Consider the following 24,562-nt stretch of genomic DNA (forward strand, 5'->3'; position numbering starts at 1 on the left):
CAACAAATGACAGCTGAGTTTAACGTACCATCTTTCAGAAATTCTAACAGGACTAAACACTTGTGTATTTATGTAAGATGGTTACACTGCAGAGTTTTAAGTAAAGATGGTTTCAGTGTCTGATGCCTTAATTTCACTACTGCAATTTCACAAAAATTTTAGAATGTGTACTGGAAATGAGGGCAAGTCAGCAAAAGAAAAAGTAACAGAAGTTGTGGATCCATTGTGAAAATAAAATGTCTAAAGAAACACCAGTCTACCAAAATGGACATCTCATAAGAGGTGATACATTAATGGAAAATTCCGAAATCAGAAGTGTAATCTATCAATATCATCAGTTGGAGGGCAATGATTAGGCAAACAAATGGGACCGTTCATTTAAACTTATCTGTAAGTTCTACTGCTCTACTGGTGTGCATAAATTAGCACAACATTTTACAAAAATCTTGGATATGGCTCTTGTATCAGAAGATCCCTGAATACAGAAGAGATTGATAATGAAAGCAATTGATTGCTCTATGTAATTTATTCCTGGGATGTGGTAACAATTATTAGGTACCATTGCTAATCCCCATGTGCTCTGAGAACTCTGCAAATCAATGAAAGCTTCATCCACGACTCTCATCAAAGTGCTTCCCTGGAACTCAAAACAGCTCCTAGCTGATGAGTTCCACAGTAATTTTATATGGTTGTACTAAGCACAGTTCCTGAATGGCCCCAGTGACCAAGCCCACATTATGAAATGAATGTATGGAGAAAATAGGGCATATATCCTGGTGGAACTAGGATGTGTCTTAATTCCAACCAACAACATCCAATCTGCAATATCCATCTTGATCTCGGCTCGAATTGAAAATCTATCTTTGACAGCAAGCAAATAACATGCATACAAGGACAAAGTATGTCACTCAATGTTTGGAAGCAATACTGTAGATTAGATTAGATTCCCTACAGTGTGGAAACAGACCCTTCAGCCCCACAAGTCCACACCGCCCCTTGAAGCATCCCACCCAGACCCATCCACCTATAACCCACACACCCCTGAACACTATGGGCAATTTAGCATGGCCGATCCACCTAGCCTGCACATCTTTGGACTGTGGGAGGAAACCGGAGCACCTGGAGGAAACCCATGCAGACACGGGGAGAATGTGCAAACTCCACACAGACAGTCACCAGAGGCTAGAATCGAACCCGGGTTCCTGGCGCTGAGGCTACAGTGCAAACCACTGAGCCACCATGCGCCGTGCATAATAATGTATGCATTATTGTTTTAGCTCATATTAAAAGTTATATAACTACATTAATGAGTAAAATTAATAAAACACTGGTGGAATTCTCCCAGCTCCTGAACAGCATGGAAAATGACAAGTCAGCAGACAAATGTGATAGGATCAGAGAAATGAAATTCTCGATGTTTGAAGAAAAAAATTTTCACCCAAAGCTTGAATGACGAGATGGGATGCTCACGACATTTCTTCCTTGCCTCGATATGTTTTGCACCTCATTCAGAACTTACAGCTTATAGCACTTCTTTCTCGACTTGCTTTTTGGCACAACGCCATGCAACTGTCAGCAGTGATCAGACATAAGGGCAAACGTGTGGCCGTATGTTCCTAATGCTGAGTCAATGTCATCCCAACATATGCCAGCACCTCAGGCAGCAAGTGAGATATGGCATTTGGTTGAAGCAATGTCTACTGGTAGTCACCTTCAGTTAAGTCAAGGGGGCTGCTGTCAGTTGGGAGACCCACCACAGTCAGTCAAAGCCAGCATCTGATCTCAGTACAGGAGCGTGGGACATGATCAGGTGGCTGCTGGGTTGGGGTTCCATATCACTATAGTCTGGGGAATGGGCCAAGGTCAATCCAGGAATCTGTAATAGAAAGGCTGGGGTGCTGCTGCACAGAGAGCAGTATGAGTTTCATTCAGTCAGTTTTACTTAATTTCTTTCTGCTCTGTTCTCAACCATTACCAAAATTCAAAGACTTGGAATAACTAGAAGAAATATTCAATATTGTTATATTAAAGCCATACCTACATCTTCACTGGCAAATCTCACCAGTCGCCGTGCTACATACAATGGATCCTCACCACCTTCCAGCATCCTTGCAAGCCAATAGAGGGCAGCTTTCTCATCAGAAGCTCGCATCGTCTTGTGTAGTGCTGAGATGCAGTTATAATGTTCCTCCCCTGAGAATTAAGCAGGAATTTTATGATAACTGACTAGCTTATACTCAAACTTGCAAGGATATTATTTAGCTCAGAGCACAGTATGCGTACGCAGGAAGGATGTTTCTGATGGTGGGGAAGCTGAGAACCAGGGGGTCACAGATTAAGGATAAAGGGTAAACATTTTAGGACCAAGAAGAAATTCTTTGCCCAGAGAGTGGGGAATCTGTGCAACTCACTACCATAGAAAATGGTTGAGGCCAAAACATAATGCATTTTGAAGAAGGAGATAGATATAGCTTCTGTGGCTAAAGGATCAAGGGATTTGTGGGGCGGTAGGAGGGGGGGGGGGGGGAGGAGGGGGAGGAGGTGGAGGAGGAGGAGGAGGAGGAAGGGTAGGATTGGGGTATTGAGCTCAATTATCAGCTATGATCATATTGAATGATGGAGCAGGCCTTAGGGGTCAAATGGCCAATTCCTGCTCTTATCTGTGATTCCATGTGTTGTGCATGTTTGGCCATCTAATCAAAAATGTGATGAGAAGTAAAATAATTACATGCCTTACTGAAGCTATATGGTATAATTCCTCATACATGTATTTGTAATACAAGTGAGGTAAGATGTTTTTAACATGAGCAAAATTCTAACAATTTTCTGCTTCCTCCCCAAAACAGTGCACAAGTTGTTTACATTGCAAATCACAACTTTTCAGAACAAATCACAACTTCTCTGATGAAGGTAACAAAGTGTGGAGCTGGATGAACACAGCAGACCAAGCAGCATCTCAGGAGCACAAAAGCTGACGTTTCGGGCCTAGGCCCTTCATCAGAGAAGGTGATGGGGAGAGGGTTCTGGAATAAATAGGGAGAGAGGGGGAGGCAGACTGAAGATGGAGAGAAAAGAAGATAGGTGGAGAGGAGATTATAGGTGGGGAGGGGATAGGTCAGGTCAAGGAGGTGGGATGAGGTTAGTAGGTAGGAAATGGAGGTGCGGCTTGAGAAGGGAGGAAGGGATGGGTGAGAGGAAGAACAGGTTAGGGAGGCGGAGACAGGCTGGGCTGGTTGTGGGATGCAGTGGGGGGAGGAGATGAGCTGGGTTGGTTTTGGGATGTGGTGGGGGAAGGGGAGATTTTGAAGCTGGTGAAATCCACATTGATACCATTGGGCTTCAGAGTTCCCAAGCGGAATATGAGTTGCTGTTCTTGCAACCTTCGGGTGGCATCATTGTGGCACTGCAGGAGGCCCATGACGGACATGTCATCTGAAGAATGGGAGGGGGGAGTTAATACGGTTCGCAACTGGGAGGTGCAGTTGTTTATTGCGAACCGAGCGGAGGCGTTCTGCAAAGCAGTCCCCAAGTCTCCGCTTGGTTTCCCCAATGTAGAGGAAGCCACACTGGGTACAATGGATACAGTATACCACATTGGCAGATGTGCAGGTGAACCTCTGCTTAATGTGGAAAGTCATCTTGGGGCCTGGGATGGGGGTGAGGGAGGTGGTGTGGGGCAAGTGTAGCACTTCCTGCGGTTGCAGGGGAAGGTGCCAGGTGTGGTGGGGTTGGAGGGCACTGTGGAGCGAACAAGGGAGTCACGGAGAGAGTGGTCTCTCCGGAAGGCAGACAAGGGTGAGGATGGAAAAATGTCTTGGGTGTTGGGGTCGGATTGTAGATGGCGGAAGTGTCAGAGGATGATGCGTTGTATCCGGAGGTTGGTGGGGTGGTGTGTGAGAACGAGGGGGATCCTCTTTGGGTGGTTGTGGTGGGGGCGGGGTGTGTGGGATGTGTTGTGGGAAACGCCGGAGACGCGGTCAAGGGCGTTCTCGACCACTGCGGGGGGAAAGTTGTGGAACGCCCTTGACCACGTCTCCCGCATTTCCTGTACTGCAACTTTCCATTCGCAGTGGTCGAGAACGCCCTTGACCGCGTCTCCCGCATTTCCTGTAACACATCCCTCACACCCCGCCCCCACCACAACCGCCCAAAGAGGATCCCCCTCGTTCTCACACACCACCCCACCAACCTCTGGATACAACGCATCATCTTCTGACACTTCCGCCATCTACAATCCGACCCCACCACCCAAGACATTTTTCCATCCTCACCCTTGTCTGCCTTCCGGAGAGACCACTCTCTCCGTGACTCCCTTGTTCGCTCCACCCTGCCCTCCAACCCCACCACACCTGGCACCTTCCCCTGCAACCGCAGGAAGTGCTACACTTGCCCCCACCCCTCCTCCATCACCCACATCCCAAGCCCCAAGATGACATTCCACATTAAGCAGAGGTTCACCTGCACATCTGCCAATGTGGTATACTGTATCCATTGTACCCGGTGTGGCTTCCTCTACATTGGGGAAACAAAGCGGAGACTTGGGGACCACTTTGCAGAACACCTCCGCTCGGTTCGCAATAAACAACTGCACCTCCCAGTCGCGAACCATTTTAACTCCCCCCTCCCATTCTTCAGATGACATGTCCATCATGGGCCTCCTGCAGTGCCACAAGGATGCGACCCGAAGGTTGCAGGAACAGCAACTCATATTCCGCTTGGGAACCCTGCAGCCCAATGGCATCAATGTGGACTTCACCGGCTTCAAAATCTCCCCTTCCCCCACCGCATCCCAAAACCAACCCAGTTCGTCCCCTCCCCCCACTGCATAACACAACCAACCCAGGCTGTCTCTGCCTCCCTAACCTGTTCTTCCTCTCACGCATCCCTTCCTCCCACCTCAAGCCGCACCTCCATTTCCTACCTACTAACCTCATCCCACCTCCTTGACCTGTCCGTCTTCCCTGGACTGACCTATCCCCTCCCCACCTATACTCTCCACCTATCTTCATTTCTCTCCATCTTCGGTCCGCCTCCCCCTCTCTCCCTATTTATTCCAGAACCCTCTCCCCATCCCCCTCTCTGATGAACGGTCTAGGCCCGAAACGTCAGCTTTTGTGCTCCTGAGATGCTGCTTGGCCTGCTGTGTTCATCCAGCTTCATACTTTGTTATCTTGGATTCTCCATTATCTGCAGTTCCCATTATTTCTGATCACAACTTTTTTTGCTCCACTTTTAACAGTGCATTTATGGTATTCAATAAAACATTTAGTTATTTATTCTTCCCTACTTCGTCAAAATAATTTTCTACCAACTATTCATTTGATTGATGTTGATGCAGTAAAGAGTACACCGCACAGAATTACTAACATGTTCCCAGGTATATAGAGATGGAAACAATACAAAAACCTGAACATTTTGGACTGTTTTCATTGAACTCAAAATTCTCACTGGCATCATTTAGCATTCATCTCGTAATGTTCTCATCCATCCATATCGCTTGCAAACCTTCAAATCTGAAACCAGCCCTGAAGTACATTTCTTCTGAATTTGTCCTTTTGTCTGTTCCGGTTCCCTTTGTTCTATTATTAGCACCTTGGCTTCAAGTGTTCAAGCACTCTGGAATTCTCTCTCTTAAATCCTCTGTCTTCTTTCCTTCTCCCAAGACGCACCTTAAAACCCATCTCTATCCAAGCTTCTGGTCATTTTTGATACTTTGAGAGCAGAGATGACTAACCTTCAACTATCTTTTTTGTTGATAGCTGTGATACCAACCAATGGACGGCTAGCCTGCCTCTTGCATTTCATTGGATTTCGTGAGCTCCAGGATGCTACATTTGGTTACAAGCTGCTTTTATGTCAAGGGCAGTCACCCTCACTTTCCCACCTAAGTTCAGTCTGTTGTCCATAATTGGACCAACACTGCAATATCTCCACAGATGCTGCCTGACCTGCTGAATATTTCCAGCATCTTCTGTATTAAACCAAGAATTGCTATTTAGCTTATGGATAGACCAGTTCATTCCACTTTATAAATAATTTACCTGCTCGATCATACAATATGTGAGACCTTTGAAGTCCTTCTTTTATGTGCATTTCCTTAATTAAAATCTTCTTTGCCAGAGTACTTTGCTGTGCAAAATTGTTCTGGGGCTTTTTTGCTTCAGCAACTTTTGCTTGAATCGCAAGATGAAGTCCGTTTAATGCAGCCCTTGCATCGCCATCACATAGGCAGGCAATGCTCCGTATTGCTTCTGGCTCGACTGAAATGTGCAACCTAGAATAAAAAAAATTAAAACTTAAGACACTGGATTCTCTTCTCAGTTAGGTAAACCCTGTTTTTTTTTCCCCCAAAGCTCTTGATTGCTATCCCAAGTGACTGCTGATGGAAAGTATGTGTACATCAGCACTGAATGAAAACAGAAGCAGACTCAGCAGCATCACTGTGCCAAGGATAAACTGTCAACAGTTGCTGTTTGAGTACAGTACAAGAGGACTGTTGCTGGCTGTCAGATCTCAGGGCCAGTCTGTATCTTCAGGAAAGGAGCACAGCATATGTCATTGTTTTAAGCGTGAATTATGAACTGTCAAATGCAGCTCTAAAATGTAATGGTAAGTAAAGTTAACAGGTATAGATGAAGAGACGTACGGTAGTCTCAAAAAGGTTTAATGATGAGACAGTGAAGGTACATCAAGTTAGTATGAACTTAAGACAAAGTGTTTTGGTACGCAACCACTAATGCTTTATTTTGCAAACTACAATGCTGTTGTAAATATAAAACAATAAAATCGCTCCATACTCTTTTCCTGACACACTTAATTAATTTTTCTAAGAACATAACTTAAATTCCAAATGAAATATTTACATGAAACTGTAAATTAATTTTAAAACTGTCATTTGGAATTACTCAATTAATAAAAGGCACATCATTTTATTTTACACAATCAAAGGAAACAGTTTCCAAAAAGGATGATGTAGTACACACCACTCTAAGCAAATGCTGGTGTGAAGATAACAAGGTGTGGAGCTGGATGGACACAGCAGGCAAAGCAGCATCTTAGGAGCAGGAAAGCTGATGTTTCGGGCCTGGGCCCTTTAGGCCCAAAACATCAGCTTTCCTGCTCCTAAGATGCTGCTTGGCCTGCTGTGTTCATCCAGCTCTACACCTTGTTATCTCGGATTCTCTGCAGTTCCTATTATCACTGCTGGTGTGAAGGTTGTATTGTAGTGAAACACATTTAATCTATTAATATATACAGGTGCTGCACTTATTTTTATTAAATATCCTAAGACAGATAATAGGGTAAATAGGTTTAATCATTTTTTTTTTGCAAGGTTATATTGGGAGATAATAATCGAACACCATATCTAGTTTTCAGCTGCAGCTTAAAAAGGCAAAAAAAATTCCACAGATAGAGCAATATCCCCATTTACACTACAGTGAAAATACTGTCAGCTTACAGGGAGGAAATGAAATACAAACTTTGACTAAATGCAAGCAGGCTCAAATGGGAACAATGATTTATTCCTTGACCTACGTTAATTTACATCAATGTCTAGGCTCCTTCAAAAGTACACTGCTCAAAATTCTAATTCAATTTCAAGAGAATAAGATGTGAAATTGATCTCTAGTTGTAGTACTGAAGTGAACAAAATACCTCCATATTTTGGAATTACTTACATATATGTATGGTACAACATATCAGTGTTTGCAATTCCCGAGCAACACCAGGGGCCATTTATTATGGAGATCAGTAGAAATTAGATGACGCAGAAGCTAAATAAATTAATTCTGCACCTAATTTAGTTAGAACATCAAAACTGGCCAACTAAGTAAAGTTCTAAACAACATACAAAAGCTCTGCATCTTTATATTCTCTGCCTGCTTCGGATACTAGATTTGATTGTAAACATCAGTTTCTGTTCTGGAGATGCGCATATCCTGTCATTGTTAGTTTGATTTTATTTTTGTATCAATTTATATGTTTAAATTCAGTTACAGGGCTGTACCGCTCAAAGTAACCTTATTTTTATGCACCAAATATTGCAGTCTTATACTTCATAGACAAACTTTTGGCATACTATCTTGCCAAATGTGACGTGCCACACTGTAACCTGATGACTTACAAGTGTCCACGTGGAAAAGATGTTAGATGATGTGAATATATAACCGAGATCCTAACTCTGGTTCTAAAACCAATCAAAATTCATCATCAATTGGGTACAGCTTGCACTATGTGCGCTACACCCAGTTGATCCAGGTCTTCAACAACATTTTCAATGGGGTCTGCTGATAAAATGGCAAGCAGTTGGAAGCCAGGACTTTCAAGGCTGGGCAGATCACAGAGGTTGGGAGTCGAACAGCCGATACGGGGAAATCGATGGTTTTACTATGAGTGAGTGCGAAGTAAATTCGTAAGGCATTTGTGAGAAGCATTCCTGCTTCTCCTAGCCCACAAGTCATGGTATGAAAGCATCTAGCTTACAGGTTTGGCCCTTCACATTTTACCTCAGCTGCTGAGCTTCCTGAATCTCAAGAAACCTGATCTGGAGATATTAAAAATAAATGTGTCATTAAAATGAAGATAATTTGAAGGACCAATCCCTCTCCTGAGGGCAGACAGGCCACTGCCATCCGCTTTAACTCCATGCAAACCGAATACAAATGATGGTAAAGGACCAAGATAAGAACCAACAGTGTGAAACGTCAATATTTTTCGTCAGTCAAGGGAGAAATGCTGTCAGTGTCTAACATGAGAAAGATTGACGCTAGAAGAATTGGGTAGACTTTTGATATACTGCCATTTTTGTGAATCAAATATGCATGATATCACAAATTCTGAGCAAGTGAAATGCAGTTGAGCTAACATATTCAGGTAAAAGCTTCACTGTAGACAGGTTAAGAAAACAACAAGATATCCCTGGACTGGCTAAAACATAAGAAATAGGATCAGCAGGCCATTAAGATCTCAAGTCTGAGCTATCATTCAATAATATAACTGATGATTTGATCTTGGACTTACTTCCATTTTCTTGCCTGCTCCCCATCCATGTTCATCAGAATTCTACTTCACTCAGCCTTGAATCTATTCAATGACCCACCCTCTTACTCACTGGGGTGCTGAATTCCAAAGATAACAAAGTTCTTGTTAAGGAAATTCCTCTCATCTCCACCTTAAAAAGGAAGGCTACAAAATTTTTAAACTATTCCTCTAGTTTGAAATTCCCTCACGAGGAAACATCCTCCAAGCACCCGCCCTGTGAATTGCCCTGAAAATCTTGCTTATTTCAATCAGATTCATTCTTCTCAATCCCAGTAAATACAAGTCCAACTCTGCCAAAAATATGATGATTTCCTACGTATCTGGATACTATCTCTAATACTTAATAGTAGTATTTGCTCAAAGAATGACATTCAGTTAGCTGGCCTAAAGTTCCCTGCTTTTGTTCTTTCTTGAACAGTGCGGTTACATTTATATATTTCCAAACTACATGGACCTTTCCAAAATCTAGGAAATTTCAGAAGTAGAGCTGTATTTCAGCAGCCGCTTCTTTTAATACCATTGAATGCAGGCTACCACTTCAAAACGAGTTTTAATTTTCTCTTTACTTATTTCACTACTTGCAATGATTATTTCAGGTTTCCTCCTTTTGCCTTGTGATTTTCCAGTAATTTTGGCTTGACTTTTGAATACACTGCCACAAAGATGACAAAGTACTTCTGAGAAGCCCCTGCCATTTGCTCTTGCCCACTATTAATGCTCAAGTCTTTACTTTTTAAAAAAGGTGACCAACCTCTTTCCAATCATTACATCACTCTTCCCCAAGAATGAGGATGTAGGCCTGTTCATTATCTTGTCGCTTCTCCTGGCACATTTTTACGCCAGGTCTGGTTCCTCCAACCCTAACTTGGGCATGGGCTATGTGTACTGGACAAGTGCCTGTCTCAAAGAAATTCCTCTGCCTCTTCGGGCAGCAACGATATGTAGTCTGTGACATCGGCCACAGCCATCTCGATCTCTGAAGTTTCTCTGATGCTGGACTGAGGAGAACGCACTGTTTCTGATATCCTTTCGGGCTTTTCTGAGGGGCCAGGTATATTTCGCTCCTGCCCTGTTTGCAAGCTAGCAGCTTTCATGTGACCCATGCGTTTGTTAGGATTGCCTCTCCTTTCTAAACTTTGTATGACACAGGACCTGATCGCATATCAACCTTGCCTCAAACCAATGCCAGGCCATTTTCATCGTTCCAACACCAAACGTCATCCCCTCCTGCTTCGAGCTGTCATGTGGCCAGCACTGGTGTTCCTGATGCTGTTTCATCCTCTCCCCACCCATGTCCAGGAATATCAGGCTTAACCTGGTGCTAAACGTGCCCCCCAGCCCATCAGCAACACTTTGTTGAGCCAGCCCTGTAGTTACACGAAGGGTCGACCTGTAATCAAACAGGAACCAGGACAGTTTGGCATCGATCAAAGCTGTACGCTGTTTCTTTAAGCCTGCCTTCAACGTTTGATCTGCTATTTCCACTAGACCATTGGACAATGAAGGGTACGGAGCTGACTAAGCAAGCTGAATGCCATTTGACTTCAGGAAATGATTGAAATCCTTGCTGGTAAATGATGTCCCATTGTCTATGACCAATAAATCTGTGTATTGCAAACGATACTTGCACCTTTTCAATCATCATTTGACAAATAAACTCTGTGCACGTCCAACCACTTTGAACAGGTATTCACATCGAGCCCACGAAAGGACAGGCGAAGGGTAGGCGAGTCCAGTGTTCACCCGGTCATTCCTAAATATGTGGAGGAGCTGCTGGAGGTAATTTTTGGCCTTGTTGGTTCTCTGGGCACCACCCCATCAATCTATGTTACTATCCAAATCTGGCCACAAGACATAATGTCTTGTCAACATTTTTATTTTGGAAACTCCTGGATGACTCTGGTGGAGTACAGCCAGTATCTGGCAGTGACAATCACTCTTGCTGCCCATAACAAGCCATCCTCTACAGTGATCTTGTCTCACTGGATCCAGAAAGGTTTCAGTACAGGTTATGATGGCCCTTTTGTTTCTCCCGTTACTGGAAAGGTGTCTGGAAAGTTTAAACCAGGTCAGACTCTTCCAGGAGAGGCACAACCAGTAGGGTATCAGCCATTGGGAGGCGGCTCAAGGCATTTGCATTTGTCATTTGGCCTCCTGGACAGTGTTCCAACTTGTAATAGTATGCAAGAAAATAAAGGTCCATGGCTGAATTCGACCTGAAGCTATGGGTGGGATGGCCCTGTCCTCTTTAAGTAGACCTAGCAGAGACTTATAGTCCATTATTATTATAACTTTTGTATAGATGTTGGTGGAACTTTCTCCCACCAGAGATGATCGCCAAACCTTCCCTCACTATCTGGATGTATCTTCGTTCAGCATCAGCCAAAGTTCCGCAAGTATACGCTATTGGGCGTTCCTCTCTGTTGGAACGATGAGCCTACACTACCCCAATAACGTATGGGGAGGCATCACAGATCAGAACCTTATCTCGCCTGGGCTCATAGTGAGAAAAGATGTTAGATGTCAACAGCTTTTTCACTTCCCTAAAGGGTCCTTATTGTCTACGTAACCATATTCAAGGCTGACCCTTTTTCAATAGCAGATGTAAGGGTGCCAAGATGGAGGTTGGGTTACATTTGAATTTTTCCTTTATAATTCACTTAACCAAGGAAAGACCGAAGTTCCAGCACAGATGTGGGAACCAGCATACCTTTGATCACCCTGACTTTATCTTTCAATCAGATGTAAATCTAGCCCAAGTAGGTCACCTAGGGAAAAAATGTGTTACAGTCACCCCAAGGCATACACCCTCCTGGGATAAACAAATAAGAACTATGTCAAAGTTCTCTAATTGTTCTTTATTGGTCTTCCTGGTTATTAGCACATTATTCAGATAAATGGCAACCTGGGGTACATCTTGTAAAATGTTCTCCCCTGTCCACTGGAGAAGGGCGCAGGTTGATGATACCCCAAATGCCAGTCTTTTATATTGGCACATACCTTCTGGGTATTAACTGTGGCATATTTCTGGGATTCGTCATCTGTAGGTAGGTGTAGTTTATGCCCAGCTTCATGAAGGAAACCACCCCTGCCATTTTTGCATACAATTCCTCTGTGCAAAGGATTGGGCATTTATCCAGTTACAAAAGCAGTTTACTGTTTGTTTAAAATCCCCACAAAGGCAAACAAGCCCATCAGGCTTCACAATCAGCTGGGCATTCTGCAAACTACACTGGTATGATGAATCCTTTGCTTTTCAGCCTTCTAGATTTCTGCTTCTACCTTTGCATGCAAAGCAAATGGCACTGGGCGGAACTTGCAGAATCCCTAAATTACTTCCTGGTCAACATGTAGGATGGCCTTGTCTCCATTTGATAGTCCCTAGACCTTCCTGAAAAACTTCTGGGTATTTAATTAGAATTCATTTAGGCAGCCATTTTTTAAAAACCAAAAAATATTGAGCCAATCAAGGTGAATCTTTGTCAAACGATTTCACACCTTCAAGCTTGGGCCCCAACCCTTTTCCTACAATCAGTGGTAACTGAACCAACCGCTTCTCATAGGAGACCAGAGCCAAAGTTGTGGCCTTAATCTGCAATAGTTCCTGGTAGGCATTCTCAGTCTGGTCAAGGTCTTGCACAAACTTAAGGGTTGTGATCCAGAGCGAATCTTGTTCTGATAAAGGATCACTGGACCCAAAACTTTAACTTTGATTCCTCTTCACAGATGCTGCCAGACCTGCTGTGCTTTTCCAGCAATTTCAGTTTTTGAATCTTGTTAAAGAGGGGTTCTGCAATTACTGACACAGCTGTGTCAGTGTGGACCTGCATTAGAACCAGGCGACCATTCAACCAAGACATTTATTTTGATTGATTGTGATTTGGATATTGCTTTGCAAATTAATTGTTTCAAACCTCACATGCAGGTGAATTTTGTAAGATGTGCTCTCTCCTGGATACTGGCCTGGGAGTTTTCTAACTCAAGTCAGAAAAAACTAGCGCATTCTTTCCACATTCTGGGCCCAATCTTCAATGGTAGGATCAAACAAGTCAAGATTCGCAAATAAAGGCATGATGCTCAAAATGCCTACCCCAACTCAAAGATGACTGTTGTGAGTGAATTTTCTTCAGGTCTGTACTGTTTTCTCCTGTCACCATTGAAATAACTCCACAGAGGCTGGTATCCCATCACTAAGTCACCCTTTATTTACATGCGCTTAGTACATGGACTCTGTCTAGCTAGTCTCTAGTATTAGGAGAATCCCTGAAACTCCTGTTTATATCTGTCAGCCACGACTGCCCAATTGGGCTGTTAACCTGAACCAAAACACATTCAGTAAATTCCACCTGACCTACCTTGTTCTTCTAATCATGAGCATGAACTTGCCATAGAAGCAGCCTTGGTCATCTCTCTCTCTCTGAAACTGCTCTCAATGTTTGCAAGTTGAAACCCATTTAAGTATTACTTGAGCAAAGCACTTTTAAGATGATACCCTGCAAGAGTTTTTCCTCAGACATTGAGAAGATTGTTACTTTTCAAGATGGGTAGGTGGTTATATCTGCATATTTTAAACATATTGTCCATAATCTTTGATGGAAGTAGTCTTTTGCCCTCTCAATAAACCAGTTTTTGTATTAGCTCCCTGAAGGTACCTGGCTGATTGTATTTAGCTCAGTTTCAGAAACCAATCTGATATATAAATATCTGGCAATACCACCTTCCTTTTACCTTTGAACTCTGTTTTGGTCAGTAGACGAGTGAGACAAGATAAAGTAACTCAATTCACCCATCCTGACAGGGAAATAACAACTTGTAGAAACTTTGAAATAAAAGCAAAGTACTGAAGGATTTCAGCACCTGTGAACTCGAAATATTAACTGTCTCCCTCTCTCTGTCTCTCTCTCCCCGCCAATGCTGATAGACCCGAGTTTCTCCAGCACTTTGTTTATTTCAGATTCCCAGTATCCACATACTTTGCTTTTACTTGAAGAAGCCTTTCAATTTACATCCCAGAGTACTTATCAGACCCCGGGGATTTATCAGCCTCCAATACCATTAATTCCCCAACACAAATTCTCTACTAAGCACAAGTTTGCTTCAGTTCCTTCCCCTCTCTAAACTCTGTGATTACCATCATTTCTGCTATGTAAATCATGTACTTCTTTGTGAAGACAAAAACAAAGTACGAATTTAGCTTGTTAGCCTTTTCTATGTTCCCCATTTTAAATTCCCCCATTTCTGACTGTAAGGAACCTACATTAGTTTTCACAAATCTTTTTCTCCTTATATACCTATCGAAACTTGCACAGTCTGTTATGTTTTCTGCAAACTCACTTTCACACTCAATTTTCCCCTTCTTAATCAATCAATCTCTTCATCCTCCTTCGCTAATTTTTTTTTGCCTTTTTATTCCCTCTAACACTATCATTAGCTTCCCTCATAAGCCATGGTTTGGCCACTTATCTTTGCACTCTGGCATCAGACACGAATAAACAAATCTTGTACTTCATCCATTCATGTTTGAATGTTTGCCATTGTCATTCCTTTCAGCAACATTTCCTAATCCAAAACAGTCAACTCAGACCTCACAACATCATAGTTTCCCTTATTAAGGTTCAAGGCTCTGATCTTAGAATCAACTATCTTTCTCTTCACCTTAAATGAAGGATTCTATCATATTATGGTTGCTAACCCTGTGGGGTCTCTTACAACGACATTACCCATTATTCCTTTCTCATTGCATAATATCCACTTTAGGACATCCAGTTCTCTGGTTAGTTCCTCAACATATTGGTCCAGAAAACAATCCAAGAATATGCTCCAGGAATTCCTACTCTATTGTACTGTGACTAATTTGCACATTCTAGATGCAGATTAAAGTCATGCATAATTACAGATGTTCTTTTACTGCATGCATACGACCTACTGCTTAATGCCATTCCAAACATCACCACTACAGTTTGGTGGTCTCTATATCACCCCCAGTAATGTTTATTGTCACTTACTATGTCTCAATTCTCAGACGTTCTATATTGGTTGGGCTAGTATCTTTCCTCAATATTGCTTATATTCTTTTTAACTTGTAATCTAACATCACTGCCTTTTCCTTTCTGTTTGTCTTTCCTCATACCCAATATCCCTGAACATTCAGTTCCTCTCCCTGGTCATGTTGTAGCTGTTTTCTATCTCCATAATCCCAACTATATCATATCCGTTCACGTCTATTTGCATGATTAATTAATCTCTTTATATTTGAGTGCATGGAGCATTAGAAATAAAGTCTTAAGGCTCACCTTTATAATGCTTCTGTTCTCATTCCACGTTTCTAAACAAAAACAGTGGCCTTGTTTGAACCTGGCCTTTGACCCCTCTGCCTAACACTTCTGTTACTCCCCTTTGTTCATGTCCTTGATTCCACTTCCTCTGATTCCTTGGAATAGGGTCCCACATCCTGCCAATTTAGTTCAAACTCTCACTTACCACTCTACCAAATACTGTCATGAGGGAATCATTCTCGGTCCTGCCCAGGTGCAACCATCCAATTTGTACTGGTCCCACCTCCCCCAGAACAGGTCCCAATACCTCATAAATCTGAAACCCTCCTACTGACTATTTCTTTAACCACTTATTGATCTGTTATCATATTTCTACTCTGACCAGCACATGGTACTGGTAGTAATCCGGAGATCACATTTTTGAGGCCTTCCTTTTCAGCTTGCTTCCAGGACCTCATCCCTTTTGTTTTACCTGTGCCATTGATACCAATAATGTATCACAACCACTGGCTGCTCACCCACTGCCTCCAGCATGTCCTGTAGCCACTGAGAGACATTCCTGACCCTCGTATCAGGGAAGCAACATATTACCCTGAAGTTTCATTAGGCATTTCTGAGGCTGTTATCAACTCCCCCCAGAGTTGAATCCCCCATGAGTATTGCATTTCCATACTTTCTGCTCCTTCCCTGTGCAGCACAGCTCAGCTAACTGTGGTGTCATGAATCTGGTTATAGCTATTTTCTGTTGAGGTCATTACCCTCAACCAAAAGTGGCTTGTCTATTTTGCAGTGAACTAGCCACAGAGGATTCCTACACTGCCTGCTTCATCCTCTTATGCTAATTGGTGGTCTCTGCCTTGGAGTTTTGGCCTGTGACATGACCACCTCTCTGTGTGCACTATCCACAATTCTCAGCTTTGTGGATGCTCCACGGTGTCACCGGCTGTTACTAGAGCTCAGAAACCTTTCAGAAAGTTCCAGAGCTTCCAGGAGCTGAAGCTGGAGACACAGCCTGCACACATGCTGTCCAGGGCTCTGGAAATGTGCCCAATTTCCCACACGGAGGAGCAGCAGCAAAACGCAACTTTGACCACTCCCGGAATTACTTACCTCTTTAAACTAAACCTTTTGGAAGATGGGAGAGTTCTCATTTCACTTTGCACTTATCATCCAATTATAGGCTGAATTGTAGGAGCATGCAGGTCAGTCTGATCTCAGTTCAGTTGCTGCTCAAAATTTTCAGTAATGTCTCCAGAATTAATCATCTCCACATTTGCTACTACCTCCTTGCTCACTACCCTCAAAGCTTCTGCCCACAAAAATGCTGTCACCAATTCCTATCCCACTAGACCCAAAAACAGGTCATCAGGGACCTAGACGGAGTTAAAATTCTATTCCTGGATGCGTACGTTCCTTCATGGTCTTATCCCTCACCTACATTCAAAATCTCCACAAGCACTAGAAACTCTTTTCATACTCTTCATTGGCTTGATTCTGCCTTTGAGTCTCCCCCACTATTGGTAGCCAGGCCTTGGGTTGACTATTCTTTGATTTCTCTCTCCAAGTATCCACCTTTAAGAATCTTCTTAAAACCCATCTTCAACAACCATTTTATTATCTCCTTTTCTGGCTTTCCAATTTCCTCATACCTCTCTGGTTGCTAAGCAAGTTCCACACTGAAGGGTACTGTTCGTGATTGGTATGATAGTTAATCACAGTCCTCTCAAATCAAGTTCATTGTCAAGAAATTGATTAATTGGCCACTCATTCCATTACTATTCGTGAAGCTGTACTGCATGTAAAATGTCTTTTGCATTTACCGATATGACTAATTACCTTCTGAGTGTCTAATTGACAGTTTGAGAAGTGCTAAGATGTGATATTATGCCAAGATCTACCATTACTTATCCCCTCACTAGCAATATTTACTGGCCTATTTTGGGAACCTCTTTTCTTAGGGTTATAATACTTATCACATATACAGAGTTTATTTTGAAATTGTAAGAGGCCACATACAAAATAGGCTTTTCCTTTGTGTGCGGTTTCCACTTACCATAAGGAATGAAAGATTAGACAGATAGCATGGTCTTTGAACAATAATCCTGGCAACCTAAGACCACGTCCTCCTGTCCCCAAAAAAACTCATTTTGATAGTACAGGTAGTGTGTTTGGGATTGGGGAAGGGTGTTTGTTGACTGATTTATTACTAAGGAACATGCAAAAGTGGAATGTTTGTACTCTTTGCACCCTATAATCAATTGTTCTCACTTCAAGCATAGGAACAGTACATTTAAAAATTCATTCACAGGATGATGGCATCACTGGCTAGGCCAGTATTTATTGACCATCCCAGAGGGCAGTTCGGAACTAACTACATTCCTGTTGATCTGGAGTCACATGTAGGCCAGATGGGTAAGGATGGCAGTTTCCTTCCCTGAAGGACATTTGTGAACTGGATGGGTCTTTCCTGACAGCCAACAATGGATTCATGGTCATCAGTAGATTCTTAATTCCAGATTTTTATTGAATTCAAACTCCATCATCTAACATGGTGGAATTCAAACCCAGGTCCCCAGAATATAACCTGAGCCTCTGGATTAACCGTCCACCGATAATACCACAAGGCCATCACCTCCCCGACAGAGTACATGGCACAGAATGGATGACATTTGAGTTTTCTAATGCAATACAGTGTCCAGAAATGCACCAGCATAATGGGCCCAAATGCATTTTACACTAAAGAAAAGGGTAAAAAAATCTCACACTTTATTTCACTACTTCGAGATTCTTGACTTCTTATTCTTAATTAGTTCTGTTAGTTATTAGGTGGCTATCCCGGGGTTATCCTTCATTTATTTTTTAATTAACATCTAATTTTCTTTAAAAATTTTCACAAGAGAGCAAGAGGCTTTCAACACTTAATTGCAAAGTGTTAAAAGCAAAATATTATGAGTAAAACACTTTTATAAATTACCACTGATATTGTCCAATTAACTCTGCGCAGATTGATACAAAATCCACTATTCTCCATTTTAGATATTAATCCATATCATGTTTGATAGTCAACCACTCTACTAAAATTTTGGACAGTAAAATAACATGAATATTTTAGTGTCTGTTGCTGCTGTCACCAACATTAACTTCTGGGTTCCTGTGTACTAACCTATGGAAGCTCCCATGCTACATTACCTACAGCTCATTGACCAAAATTCATATCCAATTACAGCACTTTGCTTAGCTTGCAGTTGACAAATTCCATTGGAAAGGAAAGCACTTGGATCATAAACTGCAACCTTTTTAGCAGTGCAGTTGAACTTGTCATGAAGTCATACCTTTTTTGACAACGAGACTAAATTCATACGGTGGCATTAAAAAATATGAACAGCTGTGTTCCTACAAAAAATTCTGTTGATTCACAACTGACATGACACTCTATGCAGTCCAAGGACAAAGCTACAAACTTAATTGCCTCTACAGCAGAAGTGAATTGTTTACAAGGTGAAAAGGTAATGAAAAATTACACTTGATAATCTTTGGTATAGCAATGATGTTCAAATATGTAAATGGCACACATGGGTCATGATATGTTGAACAAGACTTAACATAGAAACAAATTTAAGCAGTACTTTTAAAATAAGTAATAGGAAATGCATATGACCAAAGTGATAAATCATTTTTAGAATGCACCCAAGGTTGTAAAGCAAAGAAACTGCTAATTCCCAAAAAGGTGTGGGGATCAATATGTAACTACTCATTGCATTGCAGGCAGCATGACAGATTTTGGTTGCTTGCCATTTTACATTATTATTGCATGCAGCTAACTTACAAGTGTTGTTTACAGGCTGGGCGATGGAAGTGAGGAGGGAAATGTGGGGGCACCACTGTCCCCGGCAGCTTTTCCTCCAACCACAGGAAGTGCTACACCTGCCCCTACACTCCGCTCCCCAACTCCATTCAATGCGCAAAGCAAGCCTTCCACATCAGGCAGGGTTTCACCTGCACATCCATCAAATTAGTCTCCTGCATCTGCTGCTCCCGATGTAGCCTCCTCTACAGTGAGACGAAATGGAGACTTGGAGACCATTTGTAGAGCATCTGCACTCTGTTCGTGACAAATGACAATACCTTCAGGTAGCAAACCATTTTAACTCCCCCCTCCCACTCCCTGAGTGACATGTCCATCTTGGGCCTCCTCCAGTCACAATGACACCACCCGCAAATGGAGGAGCAGCACCTCATATTCCACCTGATGGCCTAAACATGGATTTCATCAATTTTAAAATCTCCCCACCCCTGGCCTCGTCTTAAGTCCAACCCCCACCGCCCCCATCCCCGCCTCCTTGACCTGACACAACCTGTCCATCTTCTCTTCCACCTATCAGCCCCTCCCTTCTCGGTGATCAATCCCCACCACTCCCTACCTGCACTCACCTTCCCCAGGCCCACCCCTCCTCTTTCTATTGATTTCTGAGCTCTCTTACCCCTCCCAATTTCTGAAGGAGGGTCCCAGCCCGCAAAGTCAACCTTCCTGCTCCTCTGATGCTGCTTGGCCTGCTGCGCTTCTCTAGCTCCATACTGTGTTATCGCAAAACACAAAAGGATCCCTAATTAAGCCACCTGCCATTAGTCTTATGTCATGACACATGACTAAATCTTAAATAACCTATTCCTGTGTAGGATCTTTAATATAATCGCCTTAAAAAATAATCACTGATACACTCTACAGATTTGTTTTCCATGCCACTCTTTCCCAACTGATATGTCCAATGAAGTGCAGGTTAAAGTCACACGGTGGCTCAGTGGTTAGCACTGCAGCCTCACAGCGCCAGGGACCTAGGTTCAATTCCAGCCTCGGGCAACTATCTGTGCGGAGTATGCACATTCTTCCCGTGTCTGCGTGGGTTTTCTCCGGGTGCTCTGGTTTCCTCCTACAGTCCAAAAAAAAAATGCAGAGGCTAGGCGGATTGGCCATGCTAAATTGCCCGTAGTGTTCAGGAGTGTGTGGGTTATAAGGGTCTGGGTGGGACGCTTCAAGGGGCGGTGTGGACTTGTAGGGTCGAAAGGCCTGTTTCCACACTGTAGGGAATCTAATCTAATAACAATTGTACAGCCCTTCTTAGATACCTCCATTCTTTCTGGTTTATACTTTGTCTTACAGAAAAGAAATTCTTCAGAGGCCTGAGAGTGACTCTGACCCCTGACTTCATCATTCCCTTCCGATTTCTTATTTCCACCCAAACTAATTTGGCATCATGATCTCTTGCATCTATTTCACTATTCACCACCACACTGATACTTTATTAAATAAAGCTACCCTATTTCCTAGCCTTTATGCCTATTACTCCAGAACATAAAATACCTTGAATATTGGTTGAGTCTTGCTCACCCTGCAAGCCCATCTCTACAAACAGCTATCAAGTTATAATTTTTATTTCTATTTATGCTGTTACTTACTGTGGTTTTAATTTCTGTTGCACTATTGTATATTTTCTACCCACTTTGTTGTGTGCCTCCTCACTACCCTGCACCTCTGCTCTCTCTTCATTTTAAAATCTTCAGTTAGAACTTTATTTACACCTCTAATCTTACGATTTGCCAGGACATGTCCCAGATTGCTCAAATGAAACCCAGCCAAACAGATCAGTTTGCGTCTTTTTCCCTGTATTGGTGCCAATGGTCCCACAGTGCCAGTTTCCATTGAATCAGAGATAATAAAATGTGAGGCTGGATGAACACAGCAGGCCAAGCAGCATCTCAGGAGCACAAAAGCTGACGTTTCGGGCCTAGACCCTTCATCAGAGAGCTCTCTGATGAAGGGTCTAGGCCCGAAACGTCAGCTTTTGTGCTCCTGAGATGCTGCTTGGCCTGCTGTGTTCATCCAGCCTCACATTTTATTATCTTGGAATCTCCAGCATCTGCAGTTCCCATTATCTCTCTCCATTGAATCAGAACCCATTTCTCCCTAACCAATATTTGAGCCACATATTTACCCCGCCATCCTTAAGCCAATTTTCATGTGGATCAGGTAGTAATCTGGAGATTATTACCCTTTGTAATTGTTCTTTTTAAAAATGTAGCTCTGAACTGCTTATAACCTCTAATCAAGAACCTCCTTCCTAGTCCTACCTACATTGTCGGTAGGACATGTGGGCAATGACAACTGAAATCTTTTCCACCCATGTCAAGTTTCTTGAAAGCCCCAGCAGAATATCCTGTGCATTAACACCACACTGACAACACAGCCTGTGGGAGTCTGTCTTTGCTGCAAAGAACAGTATCTAGTTCCCTAATTCTGCTATGCCTTATTACTCTGACATTTCTTTTCTCTCCCCGCTTGAACAGCACTCAAGACCACGGTGTTGTAGTGATTTCACTGATCCTTCATGCAGTCTATGCCCTTGTTCTGACAGGTCAAAGCCACTGGCATGAGTTCCTCCAAAATGGAGATGTATTCAGAAAGTTGGGAAGGCTTGATTTAAAAAGTATTTAAAGATGAAGGTGATTTTTAAAATAACAATCAGGAAATCGAAAGCCATTCAGGAGCAAGCATAAAAACAGAGTTGAGGCCTGGGGCATATCAGCCATGATGTTGTTGAATGGTGTTTGAGTGGTCAAATGGTCAATTTCTGTTGGAGTTCCTTACATTACTATCATCTAAAAGGGGCAATGTGACAGCACAGGCAATCAGAGACAAGGGTATCAGTATACCTCATTTCCCTCTCATTTTAATTCTCCCTCAATCTCCTAAAAGGCATTTAGTTAAATTTCTACACTTCCAGAAATTTCTAGTTTCCTCTCATCACAATTAATCCTGGTTACTTCTCCATGTTTGGTAATATAGAACTGCAATCTGTCCAGTTAAAATGGAGGAAGAGAAGGAAGAAAGTGAAGATGAACAAGTAGTGTTACTATCTTACAATTGCAGTCACTGGCTCAGATATTGACAGTGAATGTATTTTGGAGACTTGGGTAGAAGGCTTGGTACATGATGAGATATTCAGCACAGGTGCACAGAAGCCAGGGCAAGGAGGACACATAAATCAGGCTTCGGCTCACTAGAAGACAAGGTCTTGGATGGATCAAGCTAGAGAGGAGGTGGCTAATGGGGTATATACAACCAAACATTCTACACATTAGAATGTCTGATTGAAAGACTGAGTGCAATGTAAAACAATACAAATATAGATGAGAATGATGGAGGATGATAGCAAAAGATGATATGAAGACTGGATGGGTGGTTGACAGTGAGGAACAATATCTTAGGCTACGGGAAGGCATAGACAAATTGCTCAGATAGACAGTTCAGTGACAGATGGAATTTAACCTTGAAAAGTGAGGTGATGTATTTTGGAAGAAGTGACATGACACAAAGAATGGCAGGGCATTAGGGGGCTCAGAAAAAACAGGGGCATCTTGAGTTTGTCCACTGATCCTTGTAGCAGCAGGACAGGTTAATAGGGCAGTTAAGGTGGCATTCAGGGCATTTGTCTTTAACAGTCATGGCATAGATTATGAGGCTAGAGAAGTTATGTTGGAACTATACAAAACTTTGGTTAGACCATAGTTGAATGACTCTGTGCAGTTCTGCTCATTACACTATATGAAGGAAGTGGGAGGTGATGGCCTTGTGGTATTATTGCTAGACTAATAATCTGGAGAAACAGCTCATGTATGGGGGACCAGATTCGAATCCCACCATGACAGATGGCGAAGTTTGGATTCAATAGAAAATATTCTCTAATTAGAATCTAGTGATGACCGTTTAACCACTATCAATTTTACTGTCATTCACTAACATTTATTATGAAAGAAAATTGCATGCTTATCAGGCCTGGTCTACAAATGACCCTGGACCCACAGAAATGTAGCTAACTGTTGACTGACCTCTAGGCTTTTGGCAATGGACAATAAATATCCGCCTAGTCAACTCCATTCTCATCCTATGAAGAAGTGTGGCTGCACTGGAGGGGACACAGGAGATTCGTCAGCATGTTGGCTGGATTGGAGCATTTTAGAAATGGAGAGAGGCTGGACTGAATCAGCTGTTTTCTTTAGAGCAGAACATGTTTAGGGGGAACCTGACTGTAACATATCTAAGATTGACAGTTACAGACAGAGTGAATAGAAGACAGCTGTTCCCCTTTATTGAAGGGTCATTAACAAAAAGGGGCATAATTTTAAAGGCAGAAGATTTAGTAGGGATTTGAAGAAAACTTGCTTCACTCAGGGAGTGGTGGGAATCTGGAATACACTGCTTCAAATGGTAGTTGAGGCAGGAAAACCTTTAAAAAAGTACTTGGATTAGCACTTGAAATGTCGTAACGTTTGAGGCTATGGGCTAGGAACTGGAAAATGAGACTAGTTTAGATTTAGAGTAGGAGTTTAGTCAGTCAGCACTCAATGGGCCAAACAGCCTCTCCTAAACTGTATGAAACTGTCATTTTATGATTCTATGGAGAAGTCAAGTCAGTACAGGGCTTGTGTTCAGCAATGAACATTTCCTTTTCAACATGAGAAAAGTGCCCAGCAGCTGATGATATAGCTTCCATTGCAGCAGCCAAAGGTCTGAAGTTTTGGATCCATGAAGGGGTTTTGATAACAGTGAACTGAAAAAAGATTACTTTATTTGCAAGGGATACAAAAGTGAGTGAGTCATAGATTTAAAAGAGTCACTAAGACAACAAGTAAAAATATGTAAGAATTGTTTCGTCGCAACAAAAATACTGGAGAATGAATTTCCTTGAACACAATTTTGAATTAGAATATTAACAGAAAATGAGACTTGAAGCTGAGAAAATGTGTTCTGAGGGAAGAAAGAGAGAGGAGCATTGGGATTAATCATAGATTGTTCCAGTAAGAGACAGCAGAGGCACAGTGGGCTAAAAGACCATTGCGCTTTAAACATTTTTGTAATAATAGATAGCTCAAATATTTATCAGGTTAAAATCAAGCTGTATGTCTATCATAACTGTAATTCTACCAACAGAAAACTCACTAACTTTGTTTAGGGAGAATGTCATATATTGTTGCGAAGTTGGGTAGGGTATTTGTGGGCTGGGAAGCGGGAAGTTAGAATCTGGTGTTTGTAAAAAGCTAGGGAGGAAAGCATTGCGCAGTCCCTTTAAATGATGTGCTTTTTCTATGCTTAGAGATTTAAACAAAGTCTGTGAACAGCTTGGCAGTCTAAAAGTGCATACAGAACACCCATATTGAAAAACCTGTATCAAAAGACCATACAGTAAAGT

The 24,562-nt window shown here is 42.3% G+C and overlaps 1 protein-coding gene across 2 annotated transcripts in view; it reads right to left on the bottom strand.

Annotated features, from left to right (window-relative positions):
• The window catches only part of wrnip1 (WRN helicase interacting protein 1), a 69,690-nt gene that overhangs the window by 19,490 nt on the left and 25,638 nt on the right, over nucleotides 1-24,562 (bottom strand). For both annotated transcript variants that reach the window (XM_048549076.2, XM_048549068.2), the window contains exons 4-5: nucleotides 6,042-6,274; nucleotides 2,038-2,193 (exon numbers count right to left, since the gene is read on the bottom strand). In XM_048549076.2, coding sequence (XP_048405033.1) covers nucleotides 2,038-2,193; nucleotides 6,042-6,274 — 389 coding nt within the window. The remainder of the gene's footprint in view (nucleotides 1-2,037; nucleotides 2,194-6,041; nucleotides 6,275-24,562) is intronic.

The sequence above is a fragment of the Stegostoma tigrinum genome, chromosome 2 (assembly GCF_030684315.1).
Source record: "Stegostoma tigrinum isolate sSteTig4 chromosome 2, sSteTig4.hap1, whole genome shotgun sequence".
Taxonomy (NCBI): Eukaryota; Metazoa; Chordata; class Chondrichthyes; order Orectolobiformes; family Stegostomatidae; genus Stegostoma; species Stegostoma tigrinum.